The sequence below is a fragment of the Anabas testudineus genome, chromosome 13 (assembly GCF_900324465.2).
Source record: "Anabas testudineus chromosome 13, fAnaTes1.2, whole genome shotgun sequence".
NCBI classification, from domain to species: domain Eukaryota; kingdom Metazoa; phylum Chordata; class Actinopteri; order Anabantiformes; family Anabantidae; genus Anabas; species Anabas testudineus.
In genome coordinates this window covers 5160058-5173148 of record NC_046622.1, presented here as the reverse complement: position 1 = coordinate 5173148, position 13091 = coordinate 5160058, and the positions used below count along the sequence as shown (strand labels likewise).

General features: G+C 42.0%; 1 protein-coding gene across 1 annotated transcript in view; it reads left to right on the top strand.

Moving 5' to 3' along the window:
- The first annotated feature begins 93 nt into the window (after positions 1-93).
- LOC113149720 (LHFPL tetraspan subfamily member 6 protein) overlaps positions 94-13091 on the top strand; it is a 38606-nt gene continuing 25608 nt past the window's right edge. Inside the window, exons 1-2 of the mRNA XM_026341968.1 lie at positions 94-424; positions 1229-1746. Of these exons, the coding sequence (XP_026197753.1) occupies positions 1362-1746 (385 nt within the window). The 5' untranslated portion in view covers positions 94-424; positions 1229-1361. The remainder of the gene's footprint in view (positions 425-1228; positions 1747-13091) is intronic.

Below are 13091 nucleotides of genomic sequence, written 5' to 3'. Positions count from 1 at the left end.
TGATAGTAGCGGTGAGTCCAGCCCCTGGGTGGGGATTTGTGTGATTGATGGTCACCTCCCGAGAGTGTTCATGGACTCGCCCCCTTTCTCCTTCTCTCTCTCTACCTCTGTCTGTCTCCCACAGCAGGAATGTGGATTCAGGAGTCCAGTCAGTCCGCGCCGCACGTTTCTGCGCCGCTCAGGAGTGAATAATTGATCCTCGCCTCGACTAAATGTATTGATGAGGAGGAAGTGATTTGTGGAGGATACTGCGGTGACTTTTTTTTTTAAATTTACAATCATAGGTTGAACACATTTCTTTTCTCTTTTTTCTTGACTGGGGAAAAGTTTTGATTTGAGACTTACGCACACAGCCGGAGTGCGCAAATGGAAATAACCTTTGAGCGCACAGCGAGCGACCCTTATTCCGGTGGTCTGCCAGCATGTAAGCTTTCTGATTCATTTTCAATTTCCCAGTCTTGTTGTCATTTGTCACATTCCGACACAGGGAGCATTGCTACAGCGTACCGTGTTCCTTGAGGTCACCCCTATTGAAATATGATTATATATTTATGTAGTGGCTGTTTCTGTGGGAGCGGATTGTTCCCTGAACTAAGTTTGAATTGCTTTGGTGTTTTCACATGATATGGCACCATAACACGGAGCAGGCTATACTGCTATGTGTGTAATATAATTATAAAGTTTATTATAGGGAGGGTATCTGCTGTTTTGTGCAAGAGTTACAACTGTTATCAAAATAAAACTACATTATTGTCAGCTGTATTTATCCCCAGGTGTTTAAGTTACAGGGTACCTGTGCTGATATAGTAGTTATTATTATTCCTTTTTTACTTAACGATGGCGAATACTGTGAACTAATAACGATAATTCTCGCATTAGACGTGAAGGAAATGCCCTCAAAACATATAAAATGCACAATAAATGCACAATAAACACACTTAAATACATAATACTTAAAGGACTTAACAGAAAACCAGGATTAACTAAGCACCTGTCAGGCACAAAACTACACTGATCATGTTGTTATTAGTCTGCTAATTAGTAATAATTCTACTGGGATTCTCTCTTATCTATGATGTTGAATTATTACTGTTTTGTTTTTATGATGGCACAGATTTCTATTTTTCAGCCTATCAAAGTCTTTTTTCATGCTATTCCAAAACCACTTCTTCCTGCAGATGTGTTTTTCTGTCAGTGCTCACCCTGGATGTTTCTCTCCTCCTGACAGGGACCCAGAATCACTGAGAAGGTGAAGACTGCTAGTGTTAAATGCTCACTGCAAGGCTTCCCACAACACAGCGACTGCTCATATAACTGCTGTTAGTTCAGTGACTGTGTCGACCATTTGCACACTGTTTACCATGGCGTCTAGTCTGACATGTACGGGTGTTATCTGGGCCCTGCTCTCCCTGCTGTGTGCTGCGGCCTCCTGTGTTGGCTTCTTCATGCCCTACTGGCTGCTGGGGACACAGATGGATAAGCCGGTGTCCTTTGGCACATTTCGGCGTTGCTCCTATCCTGTGCGGGACGAGGAGAGGCAGGCTACAGTGATGCTGGAGCAGTGTGGGCGCTATGCCTCGTTCCATGGCATCCCCAGTCTGGAGTGGAGGATCTGCACGGTGGTGACAGGCGTGGGATGTGGCCTCCTCCTGCTGGTGGCACTCACAGCGCTCATGGGCTGCTGCATCTCTGACCTCATCTCACGTACTATCGGCCGGGTGGCCGGCGGAATCCAGTTTGTTGGTGGTAAGTTGATGTTTCTGTGTGGTTCTGGGTATTTTTGTACCTTCATCCAGCCCAAACCAAAACCTTCAGAGTGTGGTCAGTACGTGGTTTTCATCTGACTGAGGTTGTATAGAACAGAGTGAAGTTATGAAGATATCTGGGACTACAGTGCTTTGAAGAGTCAGATCACATAATTTTATGGTTTGGTCTGAAAGATTACAGATTCTCTATAAATCCAGATGGGAGGTATGTGGCTGTAATTACCTTCTCATTGCTCACTGAACTAAATGAATTGATGAGGAAACAAAGAGGCGTAGAAGTGATAATCATGAAAAGTTTATCTCCGTCCAACTTCCCCAACAAACCTACTGATGGTCGAGAAATGGATCAACGGCCGAACAGGAAATGAACAGACTCGTTGAGATGTAGCTCATGTTACTCACTCAGTGCCTACAGGTCAATGTTCATTTTTTATTTGATTAAATTTAATTAAGATGATTGCAGTTTTCAAGGAACGCTCAAGGCACTCTGCTCTATAAGTAAATGTTTGTAAGATTTTTGAAAAAGCACAAACTGAACTGTGGATCGTCATCGTGTTGGTGCCTAACGTGAATAGATTTTGGTCCCATGTGAGAAAACCTGAATTGGGCAAAGATATTGCAAATATGGTGGAACATATAATTTAAAGAAGAAAAAAAAACCTTCAGAGTTTCATCATACCTTCCTGTGCTTCACTCTGACTAGTAATTTTCCTTGCTCCTGCTCTCTTATGGGCCACAGACTTCTGGCATCAATTCACATCCTTTGTTTTTAGTTTGACTGATGAAATGGTGTAAAATTGAGCTTCATTTGTGCTACAAGCTTGCCAGAAATATGTCAGTGTGATTTTCTGATTTGGATTTGATCCAGAATGCACCCCTTAAAGTTGAAAAGCAACCCACGCCTGTTTCTTTCTCTTTGCAAAAGTAGAGGTCCGTCCACGCTGCAGTTCTGACCATGCTTTGTTTGTTTAATTAGTAGGTGGACACAGCTCTGCACGGTACCAGCTTTGTTTATGTGTACGGTTGGTTTTGCTCATGTGTTCTCCCGGGACGTGAGGTCTGAGGGAAAGCTTCCATTGAAGCTTCAAGTTTCTCTGCCCCAGTTTAAGAAGCTGCGGCGCTCCAGTCCTCTCATTAACTCAAAAAACGTTTGCTTGCATACTGTGGCTCATCACTCTGCTATGTGCAAACCCCATCACTTCAGTTTGGCTTTAAAAAGTGATGTGACAGAAAAGCAGGTTGCAGGCAGATTTGACAGAGCTGCCAGGTTTTTCAGAAGGATAAATCTACAGAGGACCACCACAACGCACCATGTCCTAGTTCTAAAAGGCTTAGCTACTTAGCAACATCAGTATTAATGATGTATAATATGGAGGATGATTAAGGTGAAGGCTGGTTGGTTTATTCAGAAATGTGCACTTTTATGTAAGGAGAGCTCCTTTTAAGCTCACAGCAACCCCATACATAGAGCATTACAGCAAGCTGCTATTTTTGGTTATAGGATTAAAACATCCCTGTCTTTTTTTTTTGCAATTTCTCTCGTTCGTAGACTCACAAATCCAAACACGCATGAATTTAGATGAAAGGTGAGCGAAAGAAGGTGGCGCACCATAAAAGTGGCAGCACTCAGATCTTTTAACTTGAATGCTGTTGAGCTAAAGGGCAGGGATGTCTCAGAAGGGCTAATTGGAGGTGACACAATTGGGAAGCTCAGTGGGCTGCTCCCTGTATTGTCTTCTATCACTTACAAAGAGTGTAAAAGTGTGATGGAAGACAGGGAGGGGGACTGGGAGAAAGAATTAAAACAATACCTGATGATTGAAACATTCAGCATTTGCTTCTTATTAGCCCAGAACCTCGCTGAGAAATAAAGATCTGCTGGGGGAAACCGGAATGTGTGCCAAGAGATATGATCAAATCTCAGCGATTAGCAGGAACATGGAGCAGGAATAAATGAGGCGTACAGTTGGTGAGGCAGCGCATGCAAATTCAACAGACGCAAAGGAGCCTTATAGTTCGGCCTATGATGCTGTTGTCTTCGTCCTTTTGTTATTTTGCATCTTAACAGAGAGGCCCCAGTGAAACATCCACTCTACTTCTTCCTTAAATTCATCCCAATCTCATGAACTAGATTAGAGCTAAAAGGATTTATCAGGGCTTTATTTCATTAGCTACAGTCCAGACTAAAAGAACAACATTTACCAACAACTATTATTGTTGATGGTGTTGCTGTTTACCTCTTATAATGCTGTTTTGTTTTTGGTTCTCTGTGAGCAAGTTATTCCAGAGCTGGTTAATTGCTAATGGCAAAGGCCCAGATTTCCTCCACAGGCCAGAGAGTCTGAGTCTGAGAGTATGAGACTGTTCTGGCTCATAAATCAAAGGCCTGAGATCGCTGTGCTGCTTACATTAAACAACTGCTTTCACTGTAGTTTCTTGTCTTAGTTATACAGTGGTGAGGACTCGAAGCGGCTGCGGCACAGATGGGAGGTTCAGACATTAAAAGATTCTTGACTTGGATTTGGTTGTTAGGGATTTTGATTCTCCCCCTGCAGAGCCGCGCCTTGTGTTTTTGGGTGCCCCAAGAAGAGCTGCACGCATTGGGAAGAGAGCTATTTACTGTTTGCTTTTGAAAGCCACAATTTCTAAATGTGTTTTTACATACTTTGCATTTCCCTTCTGCATAAATACCATCCTTTAATCTATGGTTTTTTGCTTCCTTGTTTATTTACTCCCTTTCCACTGCCCCACCTCACAGGTAGTTTTGTTTTGACATTGTGTTATTTGATTGTTTCTTGATGATTTATGGTCTGAAGGTCCTGTGATTGTATAACCGTTCCACTCCATCATCAATTAAGTTTAAATATTGTTGAGGCTTTTTGAAAGTGAGATTCATGATCTGAAAATGGGCTGGTTGGTGTTGAAACACTTCACATATGTTTAAAATCAGCAGTCTGAAGAGCTGAATTTCTGGTTCAATAGCCTCTGTACAGATTTCAGTGATAGCCATGCATGCCGAGTTGGCTCAGACATCAGGATTTTGCCTCAGACGCAGTCTAATTCATGCACAGTGCAAATGGCTTTAAGGGATTAATTGGCTTGTGATCTGGCCAACTGCTGAATTTAACCAAATTGTAAAAGTGAAATTAGAAAATTATTTAAAATCTGGCTGGAAAATGTAAAGATCCAAAAAGTACAATTGTTCGATAAAGGTTTTTCTACACCTAATAAGAGCTATTGCATTTTGTTATTTAGATTATCAATGTTTAATTAATATTAGTCAAAATAAGAACATGTACATCACCAACAGGAGAACAGAAATGTACATCACCAACAGGAGAACAGAAAACACTCTTTAAATAGCTCTTTGTTATATAGATGCATTGAATTAAAGCTAGAACTTTTGAAGACAGAGACTGTGGATGTCATACTGTGAGGTTATGCATGTTTAGTAACATGCATTGTTATGCAATCCCTGATTTGGAGCACGCAAAGCCAAAAGGAGACGCGGTAATTGGTAAGTGTAGTTTCAAAACATGCCTAAAATCTCTCAAACAGTGGTGAAATCATCATACACATGATAAGTCAGGAGATATACAATAGGTTCTCGAGGCCAGAGCATATAGGCTATATTCTATAGAGAATGTGTTAAAGTGACGTGTCCTTGAAACTGAACAAGACAAACAATATGATGAATGACAGGCTGTACTCGGCCTTTTTCTGGTAGTTTGTTGGGAAAGTATGGAGGGTACAGGCAGAGGACTTCATACGGGCTGCTGCTGTTTCAGAGGAGGTGCAGACCCATGAGGTGCACTGTCCCCTAGGGATGTAAAGGAAAGTTTGAAACAGCTCAGTGCAGCATATTTTACTGCTATAAGGGAAGGTCAGCAGGGAGTCTAATTTTGTCATTGGCGTTGTTGCAGCGAGGACAAATTCAATGTTATCACAGAGGCACAGTTGAAAAGCATAAATGATTGGGTAGAAACATTGAACTATTACATGAAATTACATGAAATCTTACCCTGGATTCTGGAAGTTAAGTTTTATTTTATTTGGTTGTTTCACTCAGAGACCAGCTCTCTTTCACAGGAATGTACTGATCACATGAACACACACATTCCCACCTGGAAGCTGCCCAGTTCAGCCCAGTCTGACCTGCTGGCCACTGACCAGCTCCACTGGAGCGGCTGGGATTAAGGTCCTGGCTCAAAGGCACCACAGTAGTGTTGACGAGGGAGGGGCAAGTGCTGCTTTTTTCTACTTGTACAACCAACCAGGTTCGGTTTTACTGGTCTGGGGGATTTAACCAGCAACCATCTAGCCACGAGCTTGCTAACCTAACCATTAGGCGATGTAATTTATTTGTGGTACATTTATCTTTCAGAATCAGAATCTAAGCAAGTAAAACCGTGCTATGTCTGTTTTTATTTTGAACTAAAGGGTGGAAAAAACTGGCTCCTGCCTCTGCAGTGTGCACAGGCTTGTTGGCCGTGCTGGTTGAATACATCCCACAACATCTGAACTATCAAATAATTTGTTGTGTTGCCTTCTGGAAAAGCTTCTTCATTTTGTTTTCTGGTTGATTGGCCCTGTTTACACCTTTGTGCCAGCATCTCATTTGCCCATTCATATTGTTATGTAAAGAAAAATAAGAATATGCAGGGATGATACACACATGAAAAGCGTTCTGAGTTGATTACAGTTATGTTGTTTCAGGTGTATCACTTCCTTAAGTAGCTCTGTTGTTGCCCCAGAGGTAACCTGTAACACAATATGTCAGCACAGTATACAGCATCCGGGTCATGTGCTATTCAGGCCACATGATGTTAAATTTACTACATTTGTCTGATCTACCAGTGTAGCTCAAAGTGCATGTCAAGGGCATGAGCATGAGCGCTAAATTTAAAGACATGTAAATAAATTACAGATGGGCTGCCATTATGGCTTCCATGATTTTGCCAAGGGCTATTTGGCACAGGAGCATGTTGTCCTATTTGAGAGCCATACCAGCACAGCCAGGAGCTTTGTCCTTGTGTCGGCTTTGTGAGTTGTTGCCAGCTGGATCCCCTCCAGTCCCAGAGTGTGTGCTTCCACTCCCCTCTCACCACCAGCACTCATTTTCAAGAGGTACAACAAAATAAAACCACATCCATATGAGGAAGGCTTTGGAATGTGGAGCTGGGCATTGTTTCATGGTGTCAGATCACGAGACATTTTCAGGAGCATAGGTAAATATGCTTCTCCTCGTAGGCCTGCCACTGTGATGTGAGGATGAACTACACTGTCTCGTCTGCCATTGCAGACTGTATTGCATAAAACGGATGAGACATCACTGGCCTACTGTATACGTTTAATAGAAGAAACCCCTTCCACTACTTCCTAGAGCCTTCTGTTATGGATTTTAGGATGCTATCTTGCTCTTCATTACTTACATTTCCGGCCACTGATGGTTATAAAGTGAACGTCTCTTCGTCTGGTTTGATTGATCACCTACTGTAGAGTGTAGTCCATTCTTGCAACACTGTAATGCGCTCATTCAGCCTCGCAGCTATTTTTACTCAACATGCAGTTTCCCCAAACCCCCACTAAGACCACTACAAGGGTGACTGGAGTCAGAGAGCAGCAAAATGTAGCCTGTCCACCATAGGCAGTCTATTTTCTTCAAAACTCTGGTCTGTTTTTCATCATCACCTTTCACTTGTTTGCAGCATGAACTCTCTCCTTTTCTGCCCTACAGTATTATTTGCACTGCTCCTGTATTAAATGCTCTATTTCAAACTTGTTTCACCTTTTCTCTAGTTCTGCTTTGTGTCCAGCCCTGTAAGTCCTTTCCCTATCCTTCTCCATCTTCCTCTCGTTCTCTTCCTCCTCCTCAAAGTGGCTGTTCACATTGCTCCATGCAGCAAGCAGAAAAAAAAAACTGATTGAGCCAGTACCCAGTGACCCGGAGAGCAGACCTGGGCTCAGACAGAAAGAGGGAACAGATAAAAAAAACAACAAAAAAAAACAGTGAGACAGAAACAGAGAGAAACAGGGCGGAAAGCCCAGCATCAACAGGGATTTAGTTTTGTCAAACAGGAAGTCTGTGGAACCAAAGGATAGACAGAAGGGTTATTTCAGTCTGTTCCTCTGTTAAGTCATTGTTTTCTCTGCCATAGTAGCAGGCGTGCTGTATATTGGATTGTTTTGTCACTGGGAGCAGAACTGTTCCCAAAAACCTGTCTAGTGTGGCATCTAGGAGGCTGACAGCAACGAATGAGTTTGGGGAACAAGATTGGCAGTGCTGTGCTGAAACTATTAGTTGATTAAATAATTTACACAAAATGAATCTGCAGCAATTTTGATGATCATTAAATCAACTGAATGATAATTTGCAAGTAAGTTACCAGCAAAAAATCATTAGCAATCAATCTTTATCTTGTTCCTGCCACTCACACTGTGGGACTGAGCCAGAATACTTTGTGCTAGATGCTCAGCATGCTAACATGATCACAAGTGACCATGTTCACCATCTTAGTTTGACGTGCTAGTCTCCTGAAACCCAGTCATGCAGTTTTGTGTTTTGCCTTTTGGGACGGCACGTGTCTCTGTGTTTCAGTAACCATAGTCAGTGTTGAAAACCATGGATATATTAGGAGAGCTGGATACGGCACTGCCTCTCAGCCCTTTGGTCAGTTTCTCCAAGTGGCCTGAAAAAAAAATGTCCACAAGACTTTTTTTGGCTTATGCACCAGACAAGCTATTTTCAGTGACTGGGTGCCATCTTTGAGTTCCCTGTCCAGCCCACATGAAACCTGTCCCCTATGTAACACACATGATGACTTTTCTAGTAATATCTCACATGGGTTCTGACTTTTCAGAATGACTACTTGCTTGAAAACCACATTTTATGAGAGCGAGTGGTGAGTGACTAAAAATATGAATTTAGTTTTAGTTTTTTCAACATTTTATTGGTTTTTCAGTGTTTTACACAAAATCTTACTCACTGAATGGGATATGGTATGTAATGGTATATGTCTCAGTATCCTTTGGGGTTTGCATGTAAACAGTTTTTATATGATGTTATAATATAAATAATATTCTGCTGACAAAGAAAGTCAGAACAAAATTTCATGGTAATTGGTACAATAGTTGTTATTTGATATTTCGAACTAAACCACAACTATGAACTCACTCATGGCACTACAGGAAAATGGCAGAGGATCATCAAAGTCACAGGATTCATCCTCTGAGCACCACAAATGTCTGTATAAGATTTCATGACATTCAATCCAATAGTTGAGGTTTTTCTGCATTAGTCAGTCTGCAACAGACTAAACAGATCTACTAAACTTACTCCCACCACCTTAAATTCACTAATAATGAAAATGAGTGTGTTCTCCTCTAAGAGGGTGAAGCAGGCAAAAAAGTAATTGTTAGCAAATATCACAGTTTTGCTGCTGACACTTAAAACAGTGAATACAGTGTGCGGATGAATCACCGCTCAGACAGATGCTTAACAGATGGCAAAGACTCCACTTCTCTGTATCACTGGTGACACACATTTTAGAGGGCATGTTTGGTGTCAGTGCCTTACCCTATACTTATGCAAGTGAGCAACACTTTAGTCACAGGTGGGATACAAGAATAAATCACTTTATCTGTTGTTTCTGTAGCAGATAAACCCTTTGTGTGAACAGAAATACAAAGACAGAATGAGGGAAAGAAGACTACCTGTTTACCCCGAACTTCACCACATGTTATGTCTAATTAGGGATGAAAAAGATGGAAAGCCCACGTTTGACCTGAGACACCTCTGAGGGAGTCAGAGGCCTTGAGTTAGCTGAATAAATGAATAAGTATGGATTGAATGAATTGGGTCTGAGCCCTGTGGGATAAAGTAGTTTGCTCAGTATTCATACCCTGTTTTACAGTCTCAGAGGCACTGTGCCTTTTACACTACAGTTAATTATAGCCTGTTCTTTCTAGTGAGGGGGAATGTGGGGTCAATACTTCTTTTGTGCTGCCTTCTCATAGGTCAAATAGCAAGCAGGCAAGGAAATAGAATATGGGCTGGATGTATGGAGACAGATCTGCAAATAAAATGGGAGTGCAGACTAGCTGAGAGAGGGGTCTATTTTAGGCAAAGGAATCCACAATAATTGCCTGTCTTTAGTTTCTTTACCCCCAAACCACAGATACACTATATTGTAAACTTCCATATTCCAAAGAAGCAGAGTGAACACCTCCTTAAGGAGTAAGTCATTTTTGTCCGTTTCACCACTCTGACTCATGGACGTCTTATTTAATTTGACTCTGTGTCTCATCCCGGAAAGCACAGCAATAGCACTAAGAGCTACAAGAAGAGACAGCTGTCTTGGTAGAAGTGGCCTCTGTCTCCGGGAGAATTAGATCAGGGTCAGTGTGCAGCTCTGGGAGGGAAGCTTTGCCCCTGACTGGGTCAGTCAAACATGTGACCTTTGCACTAGACAGTGAAGACAGGTGAAGGTGGCGTAAAAAAAAAAATAAAACAGCTGCAGATCAGATCAGAGGAGGAAAGGAGTCACCTGTGCACATAGAGTTGTTTGTCATGAGTGCCCCACACTCTATTAATCACTTGGTGACAACAGTTGTATGTGTGAAGGGGGCATTTGGTTTTCTAAAGTGCAAATTTGTTGCTTCTCTTGCCCTTTTTTTTTTTGGAGAGGTCCTGTAATGTAGCCTAAATGTGGCTGAGTAGAAATTTGGAGATCAACGCCCCACCTCTACCTTCCCCATCCCCTGAACCACAATTTTTATTTGACAGGCTTTTAAACGGTGAAGGATTTTTGAAGGATGTTATGAATTTATGAGTGGAGGCGAAAAGACCCTTGAGAATGAGTGTTTGTGTGTTAAGTGATCAATAAAAATAGAACTTCATTTAATAGAGTGAAATGTGCATGTGAGCTTTTTTTTTTTTAAGAAGCCTTGCGTTAAACAGCATCAAAGGCACCTTGGCATAGTAATGAGCAAAATGTCACACTCGTCATTATCATAAAATGACAACACTGTAAATGTGCTGTATGAAATTATGTCTTAGCAAAAAAAAAAAGAAGTGTGCATGCTTCAGTTCTTATAAGGCTGACACAGGCTGATGTCTGTTTTGTGGCCCACGGCTCTACTTGCAGAGAATGGGGAGGGTTTAGTGTTGAGGAGGAACGCGACGCAGTGTGATTGCAGTTTTGCTTTGCTTCCCAGGCTCTCATTCCAGCTGGGCAGCAGCAGTTGGGTGGGCTCTTCCCATTATAGGATCTGGTTTCCACAGTAGCAGGGGGTGCAGACCAAAAGAGAGACACGGGGAGAAAGTGGAGGCAGGGTCAACATTTTGAGAAATGCCTAAATTCTTGAAGCAGGCGTTGTCTGTTGTTTAAGGCAGACAAGTTATGCTACAAGTTACACTTACATTCAAGAAACACGGCACCGCTAGTCAACTTTTACTCTGCTGGAGCAGATTGTAGTCAAATCTCCATAGTTGTCAAATGGCACCTTGTTGACCGAACATCCTTTGAACCTGAAAAAGCAGAAATTCAGCAGCAACAACAGCAACAACAGCAAAACATAAACAAAATCAGAAAAGAAAGAGCCTCAAGTCAAGCATTTACCCTATATAGCCAAGTGCACAGGAAAAAGAGGCCTTGAGATGTCTTGAGGCCCCTTATTCCTGAGCCATCTGGGACGTCTATTCAGTACACCCTAAGACAGAGTAGCTCGATGTATTTTGAGTCACTGAGTCCAAAATGCAGCCCAGTGAAAGCATAACACCAGATCTCTGGAATGCACAAAAGGGAGCTTCATCTCAGTGAGACCTAGAGGCAGCTATAAACAGGACAGAAGACATGCACTACCCATATTTGTATGTGTTTATGAAGATCAGCAAGAGCCGATGGCCATATATAGGACATTGGTGAGAAACAGCTTGAACAATACAGAGCTTTCTGAGGTTTGGTAGCTATTATTAACTGCACTCAGAGACACATGTGACAATACTGCACATAAAGTGGGAATAAAATATTGTTGGAGTTGGAGAAATGAGTAGAACTTGTTTTGACTGAGTCCACGCTTCCTCTGCCTTCTTCATGCACATATTCTCTTTTCTGTTTTCACTTTTTTTTTTCTTGCTTGTCTCATCGGTATGTCCTTTTTTGCTTGAACAGAAACAAAATGTCACAGACAACTCAAATGCAAAGCGAAAGCTGAGAGTTCTGGGAGCATGGGAACAAAGGCACTCTTTGATCCAGCAGACTGACTTTTACTCTGTGCTCTAATTCTGGGTCTGGACCCCGTAAGCCCCCTGGTGTTGTTCTCCCGGTCCTCTCAAGCTAACTACACCCATTTCCTGGCCCATGGTCTGGCCATGGATCTCCATAGCAACAGCCACCTGGCTTTAGTTTCTGTTACCACCAAATATTACAGAAGGTTTTCCTGGGTGTGATTGAGAGTCATACTGTAACTGAACCTGTGGCTTTTAAATCACATATTCCAGCTAGTGCTTGTATGAGCTGATGTCTCTAGCAGGAGATGGTGAGGATGAATCGAAATGATGAAATATTAGTTATTTATAGGCTTTATAGACTTGCCAGCATAATGAAAACACCAATCATCACTGAATTGCTCCAAGATAATGCAAAGTCTGACTACCATCAATTGTCTGCGTGGTGTTGTCACTTTCATTTTAGATAAATTCTTGCAAGACAAAGTAAACAAAACCCATTCAACAGCTAAAATGAGATCAAACTATTTTTTTTGGCAGCATCTTAGCTATTCTGTAAAAAAAAGTACATGAACCTCATTACAGTGTCTATACCCTAGTGTTATAGCCTGCTCTGCCTATATATAAACACAATTACGTGGGTAAATTGGAAGGGAACCACACAGCTTTTAACATAGACAACTAAAGACAAGGGTGTCACCTGTTAAGTGGAAGCAGAATAGAGGGTTTGTAATTACAGAGTGATTCTATGTGGACCCTTGGGAGCTCAAGGGTACTGCTCTGCTGCCAGTGATATCATTCACTTCATCATCTCCTGCACTGCTGGCTAAGATTTGATCATTAGTGAATGTGTCGCTATCACGACTGTCCTCCTAATGCTGCTCCCCGCAGGTCCTAGGGGCAGCTCCCTTTCCAGCCTCCTGCCACCTCCTGTCTCACTGCTCAAACATGTAATTGAAAAATAAGGTTTCTACAAAAAATAAAAGGAGATCAATCTGACTGCTTGTCATAACATTGTTTGAGTGTCTGGCCGAATTGTACTGGCAAAGTGAAAGCAGTTAGACGTCCGTGTTATTTTTCCTAACATCACTGAATCT